This window comes from Leucoraja erinacea, chromosome 6, assembly GCF_028641065.1.
Source record: "Leucoraja erinacea ecotype New England chromosome 6, Leri_hhj_1, whole genome shotgun sequence".
NCBI lineage: Eukaryota > Metazoa > Chordata > Chondrichthyes > Rajiformes > Rajidae > Leucoraja > Leucoraja erinaceus.
The window spans coordinates 23,527,704-23,550,764 of NC_073382.1; the positions used below are offsets into that span (position 1 = coordinate 23,527,704).

General features: G+C 43.5%; 1 protein-coding gene across 5 annotated transcripts in view; it reads right to left on the reverse strand.

Moving 5' to 3' along the window:
• klf12b (Kruppel-like factor 12b) overlaps positions 1-23,061 on the reverse strand; it is a 242,257-nt gene that overhangs the window by 19,299 nt on the left and 199,897 nt on the right. For 4 of the 5 annotated variants that reach the window (XM_055636724.1, XM_055636723.1, XM_055636721.1 and 1 more), the window contains one exon: positions 3,527-3,684. In XM_055636724.1, coding sequence (XP_055492699.1) covers positions 3,527-3,684 — 158 coding nt within the window. Of the gene's footprint in view, positions 1-3,526; positions 3,685-18,156; positions 21,567-23,061 lie in introns of those variants that run through there. The other variant, XM_055636725.1, reaches the window with a different exon arrangement.

Sequence of the window (23,061 nt, forward strand, 5' to 3'; positions counted from 1 at the left end):
ATTCCATTGATCCTGCATCTGTACATGGTGGATAGCTCAATTATAATCATATACTAGGCTAAGTGGGACCAGTTGGGTCCCAGCATCACACAGGAGGGCTGGTCATCCAACGCAATATTCCACCTCTCCACCAATTCTAATATTGGTGGCCAGTTAGAGGGGGGGGGGGCTTTCTGGAGCAGTGGGGGGGGGGGGGGGGGGGGGGGGGGGGGGGGGGGGGGGGGGGGGGCAACTCACTCACTCACGGCTGGTGGGCTGGTAGTTGACTCACGGCTAATTCTATTTCAAGCAGGGTATAAGGCCACCAAATTCAAGTGCAGTTTCTTACCATTTCTAGCAGGGTGCAAGGCTTTCTGGAGCGCTAGTATGGGTGTTGTGGGCTGAAGGGACTGGTTTCCAGAGGGCTAGTATGAAAATTGTGCGCCAAATGGATTCTTGGGCTGGCGTCTCAATCAATCAAGCCTGTTCTGCTGGCAACTCACTCACTCACGGCTGGTGGGCTGGTAGTTGACTCACGGCTAATTCTATTTCAAGCAGGGTATAAGGCCACCAAATTCAAGTGCAGTTTCTTACCACTTCTAGCAGGGTGCAAGGCCACCAAATTCAAGTGCAGTTTCATACCATTTGAAGTAGGGTACAAAGCCACTAAAGACAGCGAGTCATGACCCCTTCCCCCCTCCACCTTGCACAGACTGAGCCCCCCCCACATTTCCGGGGTTTATAACCCTCCCCCCCCCCCCACCGGAAAAGGTGTGGCTTTTATGGAGTGATTGACAGGAGAGAGATTCTCAACATTTTTTTAAAAACTAATAACACTTTTATTTTTCATTGATGGGAAGAATTCTCTGCACCTGCTCAGCGGAGGGGGGACAGAGTAAGATGGCCAAAACTCACAGCCGTAAGTGGTAGCGTTTTATCTAAAATCAATATACAGTGCAAACAGGAAGTAAGTGCATTTGCAGTAGTGCCTTTCAACTTCAAGCCAATGCACCCACGCCACCATTTGCAGTAAGGAGTGCATTTCAACTTCATGCCACCATTTGAAGTAAGTAGTGCCTTTCAACTTCATGTCAAAGCTCCCAAGCCACCATTTGCAGTAAATAGTGCCTTTCAACCATGCCACCATTTGCAGTGCCTTTCAACTTAATGCCAAAGCACCCAAGCCACCATTTGCAGTAAGTAGTGCCTTTCAACTTCAAGCCAATGCACCCACACCCCCATTTGCAGTAAGTAATGCATTTTAACTTCAAGCCATTGCACCCAAGCCACAATCTGCAGTAAGTAGTGCCTTTCAACTTCAAGCCACACCCAAGCCAACATTTGCAGTAAGTAGTGCCTAACAACTGCAAGCCATATCACCCAAGTCACCATTTGCAGTAAGTAGTGCCTTTCAACTTCAAGCCAAAGCAACAAGCCACCATTAGCAGTAAGTAGTGCCTTTCAATTTTAAGACACACCCAAGCCAAGCCAACCAGGGGAGGGAGGGAGGGGGGCGCTTTCTGGAGCGTTAGTATGAACCATTTTAGAACCAATAGACATTTTTTTGCAAGATTTAGAACCAATAGACACTTTTTTGCAAGCTTTAGAACCAATATACATTTTTTTGCAAGCTTTAGAACCCATAGATTTTTTTTTGCAAGCTTTAGAACCAATAGACAATAGACTTTTTTGCAAGCTTTAGAACCAATAGACATTTTTTTGCAAACTTTAGAACCAATAGGCATTTTTTTTGCAAGCTTGCAACAAATCTTTAGAACCAATAGACACTTTTTGCCAGCTTTAGAACCAATAGACACATTCTGCAAGCATTTTAGAACCACTAAGGGCACTTATATTTGAGTAGACATGTGTTCAGTGTTATTCACAGCTCAGCGAAACGTGACCCGCTGTCTTCCTCCATCTTGAAGAGTGAGTGAGGCACACCATTTCCTAGTTTTATAATCCCTCCCCCCTGCCGCCAGCGGGGGCAGCAGAGAGAATGGGGAATTTTGTAAAAACATTAATATTTCTGTCATTTTTAATCGACAGGAAAAATCCTCAGCACACATGCGGCGGAGGGAGCCTCTGAGCAAGGTGGCCAAAAATGACAGCCGTAGGTGGCGGCGTTCTCTCGGAAATCGCAGCACAGAACAGACTTTTAGTAATATAGATAGTCTTTCCACTGACTTGACAGCGCGCAACATAAAGCTTTTCACTGTATCTCAGCAGACGTGACAATAAACTAAACTACAACTTGGGTTAATGGCAAAAAAAAAGCCCAAGGCGTTTTGATGAAGAATACGTTTTGGTGGTGCAGGACATAGACATCGACATAGACATAGAAATTAGGTGCAGGAGTAGGCATTCGGCCCTTCAAGCCTGCACCGCCATTCAATATGATCATGGTTGATCATCCAACTCAGTATCCCTGCCTTCTCTCCATACCCCCTGATCCATTTAGCCACAAGGGCTACATCTAACTCCCTCTTAAATATAGCCAATGAACTGGCCTCAACTACCTTCAGTGGCAGAGAATTCCACAGATTCGCCACTCTCTGTGTGAAAAATGTTTTTCTCATCTTGGTCCTAAAAGATTTCCCCCTTATCCTTAAACTGGGACCCCTTGTTCTGGACTTCCCCAACATCAGGAACAATCTTTCTGCATCTAGCCTGTCCAACCCCTTAAGAATTTTGTAGGTTTCTATAAGATACCCCCTCAATCTAAATTCTAGCGAGTACAAGCCGAGTCTATCCAGTCTTTCTTCTTATGAAAGTCCTGACATCCCAGGAATCAGTCTGGTAAACCTTCTCTGCAATCCCCCTATGGCAAGAATGTCTTTTCTCAGATTAGGAGACCAAAACTGTACGCAATACTCCAGGTGTGGTCTCACCAAGACCCTGTACAACTGCTGTAGAGCCTCCCTGCTCCAATACTCAAATCCTTTTGCTAGGACATAACATCTTCCCTGAGAGCTGGCAATGACCCGATAAGCAGAATTGCTTCTTTTGTGTCATTACAAGCATAAAGACCTTCGTCTTCAAAGTAATTGATTTCATACTTTATTGCTCATTCGTATCCACTTCAGATTTCAGCCGTATTCCTCTTGGCTTCTCATGTAGTTTGGGAAAGTGTAACTTGCTAGAATGCTTCCTTATACCAATAGCATGTTAACCTTCTTAAACCCCATCCATGCCCCCATCCTACCCAAAGCAGCTTTGCCACACACGTGACCATGTTTCAGAGGTACTTTGGCTGGGTAGTAGCCTGGGATATCCCGAGGTTGTGAAAGGTATTAATGTATATCCATGGAAATTAGTCCTTTCTTCCTTCCTCTGTGCCCTCTGAACTCTAGATTTTTCTACCAGTACATGGTATATATGCTACATTAGTTCTATGATCATGTTAAACCCTGTAAAGCACCAGCTTTCAAACAAACCCGTTTATTCTCACATCCAATGCTTTACTCTGTGACTTGGTGCTCGCTCTCCTCACTTTCCCCATTATGTAACATTTTTACATCAAAGGCAAGCTTTTGTAGCCTCCTACCTGTATGTGTCCTCCTATGTGCTTTCAAATGAGAGCTTTTTGTGTACACTTTATTGCAGCCCTCAAAGTCACACCTGTGAATGCGACGTTTCTTTGAGTCTGGGGACTCCGATCTTCGCTGACGTCTTGTACCTTCGATACTGAAAGGGGAATCTGAACTGGAAAAAGGACACAATGATCACAGGGTGAATACACCAGAACTGATGGTTTATTGCCTCAATTAATACTCATGTATAGAATGGGACTTTACCAATGGCATTTACTCCCGGCAACATCAGGAATGTTAAGAGAGTTATTTGTGTTTTGATCGCCTCCAGTCAGCCTCCTTATCAGCCTCCAGTGCTGATCACTTGCACATTGTGCTCAATGAAACTGAATGTATAGAGTGTAACACTATTGTGTGTTTGTTTGTGTTTGGCTCTAAGCAAGATGGGGAAATGTCTCCCCTGTTTTAGAAATTAATGTTAGACGTACTTTTACCAAAGCCTTTTCACATTAGTTAGCAGTACAATAATTTAATAGACTTTTCCTTTACTTCGCTGCCTTCCGTCATTAGGTTGGTTCACCTGCAACATTGTGTTGGAAGGAACTGCAGAATCTAGCTTAAAGATGGACACAATATGCTGGAGTATCTCAGCGCGTCTGGCAACATCTCTGATGAAAAAGAACAGGTGACATTTCGAGTCGGAACCCATTATTTTTCTCCAGAAATGGTGCATGATCTGCTGAGTTGCTCCAGCATTTTGTGTCTTATCATTTGCATCATTGGTAAATTGAAATGGTGAGTCCAGGTGTCTGGTACAGCCTCTGGTTACTTGTGTGCTACTCAATCCAATTTCAAGTGGCTGAGAAATGAGTGAGTGACTAACCACTATTTTCCTGTTCCTGACCATCTCACCCAAGAACACTAATCATCATGCAAATCACACATGACTTTTTTTAAAGAGGTATATCATTCGGCCCACTGAGTCTCTGCCAACCATCCATCACCCATTCATTTTAATTCCATGTTGCTCCACTCACACATCTGCTCCCTACACACCAGGGGGCATTTATAGCAGCCAATTAGCATACAAACCCACACAACTTCCTAATTTGAGGAAGGACATCCTTGTGATTGAGGCAGTGCAGCGTAGGTTCACGAGATTGATCCCTGGGATGGCGGGACTGTCATATGAGGAAAGATTGAAAAGACTAGGCTGGAGTTTAGAAGGATGAGGGGATATCTTATAGAAACATATAAAATTATAAAAGGACTGGACAAGCTAGATGCAGGAAAAATGTTCCCGATGTTGGCCGAGTCCAGAACCAGGGGCCACAGTCTTAGAATAAAGGGGAGGTCATTTAAGACTGAGGTGAGAAAACACTTTTTCACCCAGAGAATTGTGAGTTTATGGAATTCCCTGCCACAGGGGCTAGTGGAGTCAAGAGATATGGGGAGAAGGCAGGCACGGGTTATTGATAGAGGACGATCAGCCATGAACACAGTGAATGGCGGTGCTGGCTCGAAGGGCCGAATGGCCTCCTCCTGCACCTATTTTATATGTTTCAATGACTTTGGGAGATGGGAAGAAACTAGAGCACCCAGAGAAAACTCACATGGTCACAGGGAGAAAATGCAAATCTAGCACACAGCACCCTAGGTTGGGATAGAACCCAGGTTTCTGGTGCTGTGAGGCAGCAGCTCCACCAGGTGCACCACCATTTTTAAATGCATCGTAATACCTTCCAATACTTCCAACTGTCAAGAACTTAGTAACCACTCAGAAATATAGCCAAGTGATACAAGTGGTCAGTGGCGAGAAATAGTGCTCGGATGATTTTGAAGATAGAACAAACATCCAACAAACTCTGTCATGGTGTCAGTTGCTATTGAGCATTCAAACATATTCTTTGTAGGTTCCTTGAAATTTTCATTGAGGTGGTTGGCAAGTAGTGCTGTTGATTCACTGCTCCAAAGGCCCTGGTTCAATCCTGACCCAGGGTACAGTCTGTGTGGAGTTTGCACATTCCCTCTGTGACCACATGGGATTCCTCCAGTTGCTCTGGTTTCCTCCCACATCCCAAATTGGAATGTTAATTGACCACTGGTGTGGGTTTGTAACAATAAATGGGAGCGGGGGGAATCGGAGAACAAATAGATAAATGAGAGAGAACAGATTACAGGGATATATGTGAAAGAATGGGATTGATTGGAATTCTCCCAAGTGCTGATATACACAATAAATTGAGTGGGTCCCTTTCATGTCTACATGAAATGTGAATTTCGCTACAGGGATCAATTTGGATTGTCAGTTTAGAACTGTACAGTTTTGTAACACAACCTTCATCATTCGATTGGGTCTGATGCAGCAGTTGAGTTGCTAGAATCAGGCATTATGAAATTGTAGGTGCTGAAGGTGATGAATCGTGACCCTTCACAATGGAAGGTACAGAAAGAAAAAGCAAGATTGACTGCAGAGTTTCCTGTCGCGATTAACCAAATTCAGAAACTGTGCCATTGATCGGTGTCCTCAACACCAACATAAGCAACTAACTGCATATACATAAAAAAGAGATAAAATGCTGGAATAACTCAGTGGGTCTGGTAGCATCCCTGGATAACATAGATAGGTGATGTTTCTCGGGGGGGAGGTGATGATAACCAGATGAGCCAAATGGATTGGAAATTTGTGATTGTAAAGCCAGGGGAAGGGATGTAGATGGGGGAAAGGGGAGAAATCAGCTGGGGTTTAGGTGGAGCGCAGGGAAAGGGTGGGGGGGGGGAGAAAATGGGTGTGTGAGGGGGAGGGTGCAGGGGGGGGGGAGGTTTGTCAGTAGTTACCTAAAATTGGAGAATTCAACGTTAATTTCGTAGGGTTGTAAGCTACCCAAGCAGAATATGAGGTGCTGTTCACCTACTTTGCATGGGGCCTCACTCTGGCAATGGAGGAGGACAAAGAGGTCGGTATGGGAAAGGGAAGGGGAGGTAAAATGGTTAGCAACTGGAAGATCCGATAAGACTTGGCAGACTAAGCACACAAAATTGGTGAAACAATTGCAGAGTCTATTCTTGCTCAATGTACAGGAGGTCACATCGGATGCAGTATTAACTGCACATAGTTTATGTAATGCACAGCCAAAAAAACATAGAATTTCCTAACTACCCAGCCAGTAATTGATCGCAACAGAAATTATGGAGGAACAGGTAGGTATGAATGGGTGCTTTCAATTAGAATAAAAGTTATGAAGCAATAAAAAATATTCCAAATCCATGTTATTGTCTGTAACACTGACATAATCAGAAATGTGTACACTGCCATCTTACTGTCTACAGCAAAATAACAACTCGGATCTGCCAAAGGAATGGACAACTGAAGGGGAGCTTCTGACTCCCTCATAACTGCTGAAGGCTCAGCATTAATTTGTGGTGCTGCGCATTTATCACTGGAGTAAATTGAGGGAAGGGTGGGAAAGGGGAGGTGGCAGAGAATCCCACAGATTCACAACCCTCTGGCTGAAAAGGTTTTTCCTCATCTCATTCCGAAATGGCCTACCCCTTATCCGTAAAACTCCTGCTGGAGTATCGCAAATGAGGAGTCATAGTCTCAGGATACTGGGTAAGACATTTCAAACTGAGGTGGGGGAAAGAACTTCCTTTACACGCAGGGTGACAAAGCTATGGAATTATTTTTCATGGAAGAATGTGGTCTAAAGTACTCAATATATTTAAGAATGTGATTGATTTCTAGACCCAGAAGTACATCAAGAAGACGGGGAGAGTGTGTACGTGCTATTGAGTCGAGGATTGCCCGTGATAGTATAGAATGGCTGAGAAGGCTTAATTCCAATTCACATTTTCTACACATTCATGTAATGTGGAAAACACCACAGCCAGTTTATGCAAGCAAGATCCCACAAGTGGGAACCAGGTAATCAGTTGGATCAGCTGAGTCTGGATAAAGGTCAGAACCTGAAACCAGCACCTGCAGTTCCTTCCTCCACATTTAATCAGCTGGATTTTTTTTAATGATTATGGTTAGGCTGTTGGAAAAGACAGCACTTCTCCATGAATCCCTCAAAATCGAATGCTACAAACACGCTGTTTCTCTATTTTCCTTTTTTTTGGACACCGTGTTTATCTTCCTGCTTAGAAATGTGTCAACACATTCTTGGGAAGGGTTCCAACCAGCCTTCCCTGAGCTGGTGGTTTGGGAATAAAATAAGACACATTAAAACATGCCTGGAAACAACATGTTTAATCATTTGTGGAACAACCTATTTTCTCTGCATTGCTTGATGTTCTGGCTTGAACACGAGCAATGGCACAAAGCCACTCATTGACAAGATTTTTTTTAAACATCAGAGGTTTCCAAACTTCTGTTTATTCTGCAACCCCTTCTGGATTTAGTAGCATGGTTCCTTCCTAGAATTTGTTAATCCTTGATGTCAATTCCTTGTGTCGGAAGGAACTGCAGATGCTGATTTACACTATTACTATTTACACTATTCACATGTGACAATAAACTATTCCGTTCCATCCCCCTTGAGAAAGCAGACAAGGTCTGTTTAATCTCTCACCTGAGAGACACTGTATCACGGACAGTCCAACATTCCCACAGTACTGCACTAGCAGGTCAGTCCAGATTAACGTTAGTATAAATAAAAATTCCCGCACAGATATCTTTGTTATGTCTTGTTTTTCTTCTTGCTTGACATGTGGTAGTGCAAGCTCTATTATCATTGAACTACAACAAATACTTCCACTGCAGATACCTCAATGACTGGTCTGTCAAATTCCCTATTTCATTGGCTGCAGGCAGCCTGAGGCAAACCTATAAGAGGCATGAGAAAAGGCACTACTGCAATATGTTTGTCTTTTGTGGAGCTAAAACTGTTCTGTATCTATCATTTTAGATTTGTTTCCATTGCATTTCTATTTTAAACCACAAGATGGTGCAAGGAGAATTGACTACTTGTGAATCTGATTCCCCACAAATATTGTACGCAAAAAAATAGTGACTTCTGAGACCACCATTACTGAAAAGTCTTGCTTATACAGGAGGAGAACATTCGGCTCATCAGGTTCATGCCAACTTCCCACAAAGCAAGCCCACGAGTCCCAGTTCCCCCCCGGTATTCCACTGTAATTTATTTACTCACACATGCCTGTCAACTCTATTTGTTTTCATTTATACTTACCCACAATATGTTAACATTAGACGGTTAACCTACCAACACATTTTAAATAGGAAACTGGATCTCCCAGGGGAATTTCACACAGTAGTCACAGGGAGAACATGCATACTCCACACAGGCAGCATCTGGAATCAAGATCGAACCTGGGTCCCTGGAGTTTTAGGCAGCATCTCTAACCGCTACACCATAATCTCAATTTCAGGACTGCTGTAAACTGAGGGACCAATTGGCAAGTGCACTTTCAACTATCCGTTTCTAGACTTTCAAGCTTTGACCTTATGTTTAGCTGGTATGTTGGTGGCTTGCCAGTAAAGCCTGCAATGGATTATTTTCTTCCATTGAGGAGTACCGATTTCTCAAGCCAGTTCCCTAATTTATCCGCTTAATGTAGAAGCACCATTCCACAAAGATGGGCCACATCAATGATATGTCACTGGCATGTTTGTTTTAATCTCAAACCATTTTTGTGTGGTTTTTGACGGCCTTACCAAGTAGTCTTTTTTTTATTATTATCTAGAGTGCAGAGGAAGCTATAATTTGACTCGGATATAGGAGAGTGCTGAGAAGTGAATGTGGCAGTTATCATCAATGAGGTCTATGTATTGTTTACAAAATTTTGCAACCTCACAAAAAAAATGCCCAGCAGTTATGCAATTTGTGTAATTTGGTTATGTCTATGTTATGTTTTTGTGCATTGTCTGAATCTACGTGCTGTGATGCTGCTGCAGACACAATTTTCATTGTACCTGTAACTCATCGTACTTGTACATCTGACAATAACCTCGATTTGACAATATCAAAGTTGTTCAAACTTTTTTTTTAAAACAATGCGAATTATAAGATTGACTGAAATTTGGTATAAAAAAAGACTGTCATTCAGCAAAAACTGCAATGTGGCACAGTTCCAATGAGCGTGTTGAGGAATTTTAAATGAAGTAAGTGAAAATCAGTATTCATCTTAGAAGGTTTCAATGCAGGTAACCCCTGTGTTATTGCAGCTCGGGTAAGGGAAATTCTCCCTTGTGGAATTTACACATCACTACCAAAAAATTTGGGGCACTGAGTAAAATTACCTCTTATGAAATTTGTGAAAGGAAATTTCTTCACCCACGAGCAGATATCACAACTTTGTGTTGATAAAAATCACAATACAGACAGTTTTCCAGGAATGCATCCCTGGATCCTATAACATGAGTATGTAGGAAAAAACTGCAGATGCTGGTTTAAATCGAAGGTAGACACAAAATGCTGGAGTAACTCAGCAGGACAGGCAGCATCTCTGGAGAGAAGGAATGGGTGACATTTCAGATCAAGACACTTCTTCGAGACCCTACGCATCTTACAATGTATAGTAAGTCAGACTGAAGAGAGACTCGACCCAAAAATTCACCCATTCCTTCTCTCCAGTGATGCTGCCTGCCCCGCTGAGTTACTCCAGCATTTTGTGTTTCCCATAACATGAGGGTCAGCTCAAGGCTGCTTATTCCAGATGCTAACAGGAAACACAAGATGCTGGAATTATGATCAAAAATTCGCACTGGAGGTCAGTCTGAAGGGGGGTCCCAACCTGAAACGTCATCTGTATAATTCCCTCCACTGATGCTGCCTAACACGATGAGTTTCTATAGCATTTTTTTTTGTTCCTGGCGCTCGGTGCCCTGCTTTTGCTGTGTGTTGCCTGTAGGTGGCGAACGTTACTTACTTTAATTATTGGGGACTGCGGTAAAACCGCTTCAACTCAAGATGCTTTTTTAGTGAATGGTTCATTTGCAAACTACTGCAAGGACTTAACCCTTATCACCGCAAGTCCAAACTCGCCACTACTGCATAGCAACATGAGTAGAATATTTTTTTTTCTTCCAAAAAGCTTGCATTTCTTTATCATTCTTTTTGGGCAAGAACACGAGAAAAGAAGAAAATGGGAGAAGTGGTAGACCTTAAAGTGGTAGTCCTTAAAGCCTGCCCCACCATTTAATATAATCATGTCTGACCTATGAAGGCCTGAACACAACTTCTGTGCCCTTTCTTCATATCCTGCTTCCATGGATCTATATTTATCTACCTCCACTTTAAATACTTCTAATGATCCAGCTTCCACCAGACACTGGGGCTGAGAATTCTAGAACTTCACCTCCATCTCTGGAAAGAAATTTAATCGTACCCCAATTTTGAGTGAACTTATTTTATAGTTATGTCTCCTTATTCAAGACTGTCCCACAAGTGAAAAATCTCAACATTTACCTTATCAAGCCCCGTTAGGATTGTATATATTTGAGTAACATTCACCCATCATTCTTATAAAACCTTACTAAATTCAAGACCAAACTGTTTAGTCTCTCTTAGTAGAACATCTCTCTCATTAACCTGGTTAATCTCCTTATATTTTTTCTACGTGAGGCCAAAATTGTGTTGCAGACCTCATCAACGACCTGTACATTTGCAGTAAAACCTTTATTTAATCTGTCGCTATATTTCACTATACATATCATATTATATATCAATCCCTTATATTTAATCTGCAACCTCTTTGGAAAAAAGGCCAAACAGTGCAATTTGTCTTCTAAACTAATTGTTGGATCTGCCTGATAACTTTTAGTGATACATGCACTAGCGCACCTAGAATCCCTACGAACTTCACTCACTTGCAGTCTCTTTCCATTTAGATAATAATAAAATCACATAATTTTGATTTATCTAACTGAGAACTGCACTGCAGTGTTAGTCTACGTTCTGGTGCTGAAGTCTCTTGAACGAGACTTGAATCACAACCTCCTGATACTGAGACCAGAGTGCTATCCATTGAACCACAGCTGACTCTGTAATACTGGCAACTTTAACTAAAGGATACACAAAGGCGGCTGGCATTGACAAATGCTGTGCACGTTTCATCTTGTCTGAACAAATCTGAAACAAAGAAGCACTGCAAGACCATCTGAAGCCTGTTCTCCAATCACCACCTTTGACCACACTCCCATCCCCAGCTGCACGCTCGCTCCAAACTCCTGAGTGACTATAAGTAGAGGTGATTCTGGGGCTGACCTCTATTACATGGATGGTAAATCAGTGGATATAAAGGACATAGTGCATAGATTTCCAACAGAATAATTACAATAAAATGAGAAGCTGAGATCAGTCAAAATGCAAACAAACAGGCCCTTCATCCAAATAAGTCCATGTGGGCTATCAAATACCAATTTCTCCCCCACTACAATTAGTCTGAAGAAGGGTCCCGACCAGAAACCCCGCCTATCCATGTTCTCCATAGATGCCTTACCTGCTTAGTAACTCCAGCACTTTGTGCTTTTTTTAAAATGTAAACCTGCATCTGCAATTCCTTATGTCAATCCATTTACACAAATTGTGCACTAAACCCATTTTATTTCCCCACATTCCCATTAACTCTCCCAACATTTAATTACTCATCTATACACTAGGAACAATTCCCTGGGGTCATTGGCCTACCATATTGCACATCTTGAGGGAAGAAGATTGGACTTTATTGCTTTCCATCACAGTGAGGAATGTGGGGAGTCTGCGGTAGTCAATGTTTATGTTAACTTTTATGTAGTTGTGTGTCTTGTTGGTTTTTTTGGTATGGCTACATGGTACATGGTACACGACCTTTGAAACCTTTGATCTTTGGCATGTGGGAGGGAAATCCGGAGGAGACATGCATGGCCACTACATTCCACAGAGACAGCAGCTGACCGCAGAACTGAACTCTGTGCTGCCTTTTGTGCCAAAGACGTAAGCAAAATCTAAGCAGAAACAGGAGAATGGATGGATTTCAAAATACACTCTGCCAGGGGAGTGGTGGAGGCAGATACGATTGCGGTATTTAAGAGACATTTGGATGGGCACATGGATACAGTATGTAGTGGTTGGAGGAATATGGATTATGAGCAGTCAGATGAGAATTGGCCTTGGCATCATGTTTGGCACAGATATTGTGGACTGAAGGGCCTGTTCCTGTGCTGCATTGTTCTATATTCTATGTCCTAAATAATGGGGAAGAGGCCATTGGCTGACAGAATTGGAAGGTCAGTTTAATACATGGAATTATATAGTGCTACAATTTAAGCAGGGTCTCACAAGCAGCAAATTGGGAAATAATAAGCTAAATTGTTCCCTGATTGGATTCAATGATACCATTGACAATCACCAGAGTGAATTAATAAGACCTGTATTTTACATCCCAAGGAAAAGAGACCACCATTAATTTTGCGGCCCACCCTCATTTATTAGCAAAATATGTGCTTTGGTCTCTGAAATGGATTTTGAACCTCATCTTCGATGCAACAAAGTAAGCCTTTCATTTCATTTCACAGGATTTGGGTTTATATCTCAAATAGTTATCTTGTAATCACCAGAAAGCAGAAACAAATTCAGTTTACTAAAGCTGCATTGATTTGATGGAAAAGATGGATCAGTCAAGATGAAATGTGACTGGATTCATCCAACAGTTAACTGAAATTTTATGGTGTGAATGAATATAACTTTAATTTGTTCCTCACTGAATTCATGCAGGAGTCAGGAGAGAGCTTTAGCTTTACCCAGGCTGGGATTTAGGGCATCAACTTGTCATAATTTACATTGTTACTCACTCAGTTCATTTTCCACACTTTATTTTAATGACGGCCTTACTTTAAATAACGGAAGCTGAGATGTAAAAACTATATGTGTAGGAAGGAACTGCAGATGTTGGTTTGTACTGAAGATACACACAAAATTCTGGAGTAATTCAACGGGTCAGGCAGTATCCCTGGAGAGAAGGAATAGGTGATGTTCTTCAGACACTATTAAAAACTATTCAGTGGTAACTGAAATACAAATTAAAAAATTGTAATTTTGACAAGATCCAAATTTCTGCTGCACTCTGGCAGAGTGCTGTTTATTCAGTGTTGGCAGAGTGTTGGCCTTGCTGACACAGGATGGAGATGGTGTATTCTTCGTGTCTCTTTCCTGCATCCGCAGGGCCAGATTGATGACCTTCAGATCATGAACAAAGCCACCCTCAGGACAATGTCAGGGCTCAACCTGTGTAGGTCAAACAAGCATTTGCAACCATCTCCTTCCAGGAGCATCAAGTGAATGATCTATCTAAGCTCCCACTGGATGTCTTTACCATGACACATACCATTCTTCAGGTCATTTGATTCACCCCACATAATATAAAGAAACCGATAGGAGAACCGGCGTAATAAAGGCTCTGGGATGAGACAATATCTCAGCTGTTAAACATAGAACGGTACTGCACAGGAAAATAGGGCCTTTGGCCCACAATGTATATGCCGAACATGTGCCGTTAAACTGATCTCATTTGCCTGTACATGATCCATCTCCCTCTATTCCCTGCACTTCCATGTGACTATCTAAAAGCCTCTTAAACACCACTATTGTATCTGCCTCCACCACCACTCCTGGCAATGCGTTCCAGGCAGCCACCCCTCTCTATGTAAAAAAACATGGCCTTCACTTCTCCATGAAACTTTTCCCACCCCACCTGATAGCTTTGACCTATGGTGTTGGATATTTACTCCCTGGGAAAAAGTTCTGACTGTCTACCCTATCCATGCCCCTCAGAATTTTATATACTTCTTTCAAGTCTCCCTCAACTTCTGACGTTCCAGAGAAAACTATCCAACCTGTGACAGAGTATCAAGTAAAGATGATGTGTGTGAGAAGAGCCTGTAGGTGGCGGTCTTTCCATTTGCCTGTTGCACTTGTCTTCCCTATTTACACACCATTCTTACTTGGAACTCCCATTGCTATTCCTTTGCTGTCAATGGATCGGAATCCTTGAATTCCCTTCCCTAAACTGAAGGAGACAACTTCACCAAAAAGACTATTGTATCTTCACAAAAGCAATTGTGGATGAGCAGTAAACATGTGGCACCCACATCCTGTAAATTAATTGCAAATTTTACATAATGACTCTAGTTCTTGTAACTTCAACTGAATCTCAGATATATTTAGTAAAACTAGAATTTAAAGGTGTTTATTTTTTACGACAAGCAATATTGATGGCAGGTTGATCTGGTAGGTTTGATCACATGGTGAGCTTTAGACATTAAACCGTAGAGATTTAGCATGGAAACAGGCCATTTGGCCCGTCAAGTCCGTGCCGACCAGCGATCACCTGGTACCCTGACATGATCCTACACACCAGGGACAATTTACAATTTTACCGAAGCCAATTAACCCACAAACCTCTACGTCTTTAGAGTTTGGGAGGAAACCAGGGCACCCGGAGAAAACCCACAGGGTCACAGAGAGAACTTCATACAGACCCTGTAGTCAAGATCGAATCAAGGTCTCTGACATTGTAAGGCAGCAACTCTACTGCTATGCCACTGTGCAGTCCCAATGCTAGTCAATTAGATACAAAATTGACAGAGTGGAAGGAGTTCAGAGTGGAACCTTTTCAGATTGGAGCCCTGTGTCCAGCGATGTGCTGCAGAGATCGAATGTGGGTCCATTGCTCTTTGCCATCTATTTATATTACTAAAAGTCTGATCTTGATCACTTCCTGTTGTTCTGTATATTGATTTCAGAAGAAACGCTGCCACTTACGGCTGTGATTTTTGACCATCTTACTCAGAGTCCCCCTCCGCTGCGCAGGGCAAGAGGATTTTACCCATTGATTAAAAATAAAAGAGTTATTAATGTTTAAAAAAGATTGAGATTCTCTCTCCTGAAGGCCACGCCCCTTCCAGAGGGACTATAAAACCCGGAAGTGTTGAGTGCTTCAGTCAGTCTCTGCAAGATGGGGAAGCGAGAGGGTCACATCTCTCAGTCTGAGCTGTGAATAACACTGAACTCACGTCTACTAAACTATGAGTGGTTTTACTGACCTGTCAGTACCCTTAATGTGGTTTGCAAATATAGTTTGGAAATGCTAAAGCTGTATTGCCTTTGGTTTGGAAATGCTAAAGCTGTGTGGCCTTTGGTTTGGAAATGCTGAAGCTGTGTTGCCTAAAGCTTGTTGCCTTTGGTTTGGAAAAGTTGCCTTTGGTTTGGAAATGCTAAAGTTGCCTTACCTAAATAAAGTTGCCTCGCCTAATTAAAGTTGCCTTGCCTTCTATATAATTAAAAGTCTAATCTTGACCACTTCCTGTTTGTGCTTTGTATTAATTTTAGAAAAATCGCTACCACGTATGGCTGTGATTTTTGGCCATCTTATTCATAGACCCCCTCTGCTTATCAGGTGCCGAGGATTTCTCCCATCGATGAAAAGTAAAAGAGTTATTAGGGTTTAAAAAATGTTGAGATTCTCTCTCCTGTCAATCACGCCATGAAGGCCATGCCTCTTCTGGTGGGAAGTGCGGAGGGACTATAAAACCCAGAAGTGCGGGCGTGGCTCAGTCTTTGCAAGATGGAGGAGGGAGAGGTCACGACTCGCTGTCTTTAGTGGCCTTGCACCCTGCTTGAAATGGTATGAAAATGCATTTGAATTTGGTGGCCTTGCACTCTGCTTGAAATGGAATTTCAAGGAATAGCCGTGAGTCAACTGCCAGCCCACCAGCTGTGAGTGAGTGAGCTGTCAGCACAACAGGCTTGAGTGACTGAGCCGCAAGCCCAAGAATCCATTCGGCACACAATGTCCATACTAGCCGTCTGGAGACCAGTCCCTTCAGCCCACAACACCCATACTAGCACTCCAGAAAGCCCTACCCCCCCACTGGCCACCAATATTGGAATTGGTGGAGAGGTGGAATATTGCGTTGGGGACCAGCCTTCCCAACAGGTCCCACTTAGTCTAGTATATTAAAGATTTGGATGACAGCAAGTTTGCGGATGACAGTAGAAAAGGTTGTCAATGGTTACAGCAGGATCTAAAGGTGGACCCAGGAATTTTAATGGTTCTGTCATTGCAACCATAAGGTACCATGAGATGACAGAACCTAAACTCATTGAGAACGTAGTTCCCTCACTCATCCTCAATGCAGTCAACCTGCAAGTCAATGGTGTGACCAGGTCTTTATCAAATCAGTCCTGATACAGGATCAACCTGAAACGCTGACTGTTCCTTTCCTCTCAAAGTTTCCGCTCAAATTGCTGAGTTCCTCCAGCAGATTGTTTGTTGTTTCACTTGATAGCCATACCCAATTTTGGAAAACTACTGATTTGTTACATGAACTACATTTGGTGGCCAATGGTAATTGACCTACACCTGGAAGAATCAATATATGACCTTCCAAATCCCTGTCCCACCAGTCATCTCACTCTCGGTCCACATACCTGCCTTCCCACAGCCTCAAAGAAAGCGGTATCGATCGCAAGCGATCGCCGAGCTCGGCCTGGGGCTCACGGCCGTTGCAGATCCGGATCCGCACCCACTTCTACTCCCAGAGCGGGGCCAAGAAGATTGAAGACAGACACACAAAATGCTGGAGTAACTCAGCGGGACTGGCAGCATCTCTGGAGAGAAGGAATGGATGACGTTTCTGGTCAAGACCCTTCTTTCAGACTGAAGAAGGGTCACAACACGAAACATCACCCATTGCTTCTCTCCAGAGATGCTGCCGGTCCCGCTGAGTTACTCCAGCATTTTGTGTCCATCTTCAAATGACGTCACGCGCTCCGGACGGCTGTGCAGGCGCATGAAGACGCGCGCGGCCTTAGCGGGACTTTCACGTCTCAATGCGACCACGCGGTCGCTTAATTAGCGTGCCAAGGACACGTAAGTGGGACATGGGCTTTAGGATAATTGTGGAGATTAGGCAATCCTATTGAAAAACTCAGCACAAGGAAAGAAAATAAGTGCTATTGTACTGATTAAATATATCAGCTGGCCATTTCAAAATCTGCCAGGTGGTGATTCTGTTGCTGTTCTCCGCTGCAATCACTGATGAGGGTCCTTTTAGGAATGGTTTGAAAGCTACCTTGTTATTGGATCCCAGTCACAAAGCAATGTGTATGAATGGACTGTGCTTTTAAGTGGATGTATTTATAAGGGTGGAGGAAAGCCAGCCAGACTTAATTGTGAACTGTCTCACAAGCACATTCAACCCACTTCCTGCCGTTCTGCACTGTTGGTGATCACCTGTTTCTTTTGGACTAATGCCAGCCCAAGGTCTTAATAGAAATTAGATAGATCTGTTCTTGCAATTCCCAGTGGTCAAACAGAGAGCAGGATCGTGGCTGACCTAAAACATGTTCTCGGAAGTTGCTCAAAATGCACAATATGGTTGCAATTTTGCATTTCATTCAGATTCCAAAATTTTGTTCCAATGGAACTGAATTTCTGAAGAAGAGTTATTTGTATGTTTAGCACCAGCAAATATGGTGAATTTTTCTCCCTTTAAATCAGTTAGTGGTGAGCAACATCATCTTTTCCAACCTAAGTTCCAATTCTAAGTTGGCTGATTTAACAGCTGAAACTCTTTTAAAAATATAAAAACTCAGACCTTTGATTCATTATACTTTGGAATTTATACTTTAGAGGGACTTTAGGGTTACAGCACAGGAAAAGGTCCTTCGGCACACCAAGTCTGCATTGACCAGTGATCACCCGGTACACGAGCACTATCCTACACACTATGGCCAACTTATAATTTTAATGAAGCCAATTAACCTACAAACCTGTCTTTGGAGTGCAGGAGGAAACCTGAGCACCCGTAGAAAACCCACGCGGTCACAGGGAGACTGTACAAGCTCCGTGCAGACAGCACCCTTGGACAAAATCGAACACGGGTCGCTGGCGTTGTAAGGCAGCAACTCTACCTCTACCACGTTTCATTAAATGGAAAGGAATCAATTGAAAGCGAATACTGATCAACATATTACTTTTCCCTTTTTGAAGAGAATGGTTTGCACATTATAGATGCTCAATTTAATCTTGGCCGCATCCTCTGTACTTTGATCCGGTTTATTTTTTAATATTCATTGCAATGTATGCCCTGTTTCTAAAGTCATATTCAGCTAACAGTGACAGGTATCACAAAAAATTGCACAGAAATGAATAATTCCCTCGTAATAATATTTGAAAATGATTGGTGCCTGTTTGACAGGGAGAGGAGCGGTTAAATTACTAACAAATGTTTTTGTCCTCAAGGGAGACTTGAGACTGCAGATGCGGGAATCTCGAGCAAAATACAGACTGCTGGGGAACTCAGTGGGTCAGAGGGAAATAGCCAGATGATGTTTCGGGTCAGGACGTTCTTGACCCACTGAGTTCCTCAGGGAGTTTGGTTTTTTTGGTCCTCAATTCAATGTTGTGTCTCAAAAGACATGTTAACCTGGGTGCATACCTTGGCATTAGCTAGAACTGCAGCTTGGTATGGACATGATGCATGGTGCAAAGATGCTCGGGGGAGAAGGGTGTAGTATCATCTGGAAAATTATGTGTATGTTGAAGCTCGTATCAGCTCAATGGGAGGGAACGAAAGGTCATGATTATTCATTGACTTGCACTTGCATTCGTTCCTCCAAGGCCTACGGGATCTCCCAGTTGCTGAGTAATTCAATTCCTCTGCCCGTTCCCGTACTGGCCTTTCTGTCCTGGGCCTCCTCCATTGCTAGGGCGTGGCCACACAAATCAGAATAACAGCTCCTCATATTCCACTTGGGTAGCTTAGAAACACAATGATATAAACATGGAAGATACACACAAAGTGCTGGAGTAACTCAGCGGGTCAGCCACCTTGAAATATCTATTCCTTCTGGTGGGGAGACAGTTCCAGTACTTTGATGTAATGATGATGTAGGGCTAATAATATGTTTCTAAGTTAGGATGGTGTGTGACTTGGAGGCGACCGTGACAATGCTGGTGTCTCTATGAGTCTGCTACCCTTGTCTTCCTGATGGTAAAGATCATAGTTTTGGGAATAGCTATCAATTTTGGTTCAGGAAATAAGAGTACTAGGAACCGGTATTGGTTTATTATTGTCATGTATACTGAGATACAGTGATTTTTTTTTAATGTGTTATTCAGGCAGTTAAGCAACCTTCAGCCGATATTAGAATGCACAGCACGATTTCCAGCTCTCTGCTCTTTGCATGGAGAGCATGTTTACTGCAGTCATTCACATGTTGCCAAGTTTCCAGTGTTGAACTGAAGACAAAGTTCTCTCACTTACATTAACATGATTTACCAATGGCTGCAACATTCTCTGGTACTGAAGCTGAGTTACTGAAGCAGCCAAAAACAGACACTGATGCAGGTCATTGAAGATGAATTACAATCATCTAAAAAATGATACAGCAGGCAGTGAAGAAAGTGAATGCAATGTTGGCCTTTATAACAAGAGGAATCGAATATAGGAGCAAATAAGTCCTTCTGCAGTTGTACAGAGCCCTAATGAGACCACACCTGGAGCATTGTGTGCAGTTTTGATCCCCTAATTTGAAGAAGGACATTCTTGCTATTGAGGGAGTGCAGCAGACGTTTACAAGGTTAATTCCCAGGATGGCGGGACTGTCATATGCTGAGAGAATGGAGCAGCTGGGCTTGTACACTCTGGAGTTTAGAAGGATGAGAGGATATCTGATTGAAACATATAAGATTGTTAAGGGTTTGGACACGCTAGAGGCAGAAACATGTTCCCAATGTTGGGGGAGTCCAGAACCAGGGGCGGATCCAGATTAAGAATAAGGGGTAAGCCATTTAGAACGGAGACGAGGAAACACTTTTTCTCACAGAGAGTGGTGAGTGTGGAATTCACCCTTCAACCGGATGAACCTCTGAGTTCCAAGTTGGGACGGCATGGTGGCGCAGTGGTAGAGTTGGTGCCTTACAGCGCCAGTGAACCGGGTTCGATCATGCCTGTGGGTGCTGTCTGTACGTACTTTGTACATTTTCCCCATGGGTTTTCCCCATGTGCTCAAGTTTCCTCCTACATTCCAAAGACATACACATTTTGTAGGTTGATTGGCTTCACTAAAGAATGTAAATTGGCCCTAGTGTGAGGGTAGTGCTAGTATATGCTAGTCATATGCTGAGAGAATGGAGCAGCTGGGTTTGTACACTCTGGAGTTTAGAAGGATGAGGGGATCTCATTGAAACATATAAGATTGTTAAGGGCTTCGACACACTAGAGGCAGGAAACATGTTCCCGATGTTGGGGGAGTCCAGAACCACGGGCCACAGTTTAACAATAAGGAGTAAACCATTTAGAACGGAGGCAAGGAAACACTTTTTCTCACAGAGAGTGGTGAGTCTGTGGAATTCTCTGCCTCAGAGGGCGGTGGAGGCAGGTTCTCTGGATGCTTTCAAGAGAGAGCTAGATAGGGCTCTTAAAAATAGCGGAGTCAGGGGATATGGGGAGAAGGCAGGAATGGGGTACTGATTAGGGATGATCAGCCATGATCACATTGAATGGCGGTGCTGGCTCGAAGGGCCGAATGGCCTACTCCTGCACCTATTGTCTAAATTCACCCACTGGAACTCCAGAAAACAAGGGGACATCACTCTGCCACTCCACCACTGCCATTGACATCAGATAACAAGGAATAGTTATTTCTGACAAGACATAAACTGTATATGAATAAATGCAAATAATATAACTGGCACTTTGAGAAGATTGCAATGAATGTCAGGAGCATTCATTGAGGCTATCCCTCCACAATGTATGGTTCACCTCATCATCTTAGCAGGAACAAGTCACAACTAACAAAGCATCTCTTGTTCTCTTGTAGTGGACAACTCTAAATGTCTTTGTACTGTTGGATTATAGTAGTTCAGTTGATTGCATCCTCATCTCGGAGTTGAAAGGATATCGGGGTTTATGCCATACTCCTGGGAGATAAGTGTAAAAACTGGGCAGCTACTGCAATGCAGTATCACAGTTGTGCTACATCATGAGTGGTTCTATCTTAAATTGCGTCCATTTTCTCCCTCAGGTGGTGGATGTAAAAGGATCTAAAGGCAATGTAGCGAAAGGAAGGCGAGTTATCCCCAGTGTATCCTTGGCTAATATTTATCTCTCAATCAGCATTCCTGGGAACAGATTGCCCGGTTATTATCACATTGCTGCTTTTGCCACCTTGCCGTATGTCCTACATTACAGCGGTGATTACACTTCAAAAGTACCTTAGTATTTGGAGGTAGACAAAAATGCTGAAGAAACTCAGCGGGTGAGGCAGCATCTATGGAGCGAAGGAAATAGGCAATGTTTCGGGTCGAGACCCTTCTTCAGACTGATATGGGGGTGGGGGGGAAGAAGAAAGGAAGAGGCGGAGACAGTAGGCTGTGGGAGAGCTGGGAAGTGGAGGGGAAAGAAAGAGAAAACAGGAACTACCTAAAATTGGAGGTTAAAGTTCATACCGCTGGCGTGTACACTACCCAAGCGATATATGAGGTGCTGCTCCTCCAATTTAAGGTGGGTCTCACTCTGGCCATGGAGCAGGCCCAGGACAGAAAGGTCGGATTCGGAAAGGGAGGGGGAGTTGAAGTGCTGAGCCACTGGGACTTCAGGTTAGTTATTGCGAACTGAGCGGAGGTGTTGGGCGAAGTGATCGCCAAGTCTACGCTTGGTCTCACCGATGTAGAGCAGCTGACACCTAAAGCAGCGGATGTAATAGATGAAGTTGGCAGAGGTGCAGGTGAACCTCAGCTGCACCTGGAAAGACTGCTTGGGTCCTTGGATGGAGTCAAGGGAGGAGGTAAAGCGACAAATGTAGCTTTTCCTGCAGTTGCAAGGGAAAATGCCAGGAGAGAGGGTGGTTTGGGTGGGAAGGGACAAATTGACCAGGGAGTTACGGTGGGGGCGGTCTCTGCGGAAAGCCAAAAGGGGAGGAGATGGGAAGATGTGACCAGTGGTGGGATCGTGTTGGAGGTGGCAAAAATGTCAGAGGATTATTTGTTGTATGTGATGGCTGGTAGGGTGGAAGGTGAGGACAAGGGGTACTTTGCCCTTGTTATGAGTGGGGGATGGGGAGTGAGAGCGGAGTTATGGGGTATAAAATAGACCCTGGTGAGAGCCTCATCTATGGTAGAAGAGGGGAACCCCCGTTCCCTAAAGAATGAGGACATCTCCGATGCCCTGGTTTGGAACACCTCATCCTGGGTGCAGATGCGGCGTAGTCAGAGGAATTGGGAGTAGGGGATGGAGTCCTTACAGAAAGCAGGGTGGGAAGAAGTGTAGTCCAGATAGCCATGGGAGTCAGGGGGTTTATAGTAGATGTCGGTCAGTAGTCTGTCACCTGCGATGGAGATAGTGAGGTCTAGAAAAGGTAGGAAGATGTCGGAAATGGTCCAGGTGTATTTGGGTGCCGGTTGGAAGTTAGTGGTGAAATGGATGGTCAGTGAGTTCTGTATGGGTGCAGGAGGTAGCACCAATGCAGTTGTCGATGTAGTGGAGGTAGAGTTCGGGGATAGGGCCCTGGTACGCCTCGAACAAGGATTGTTCGACGTA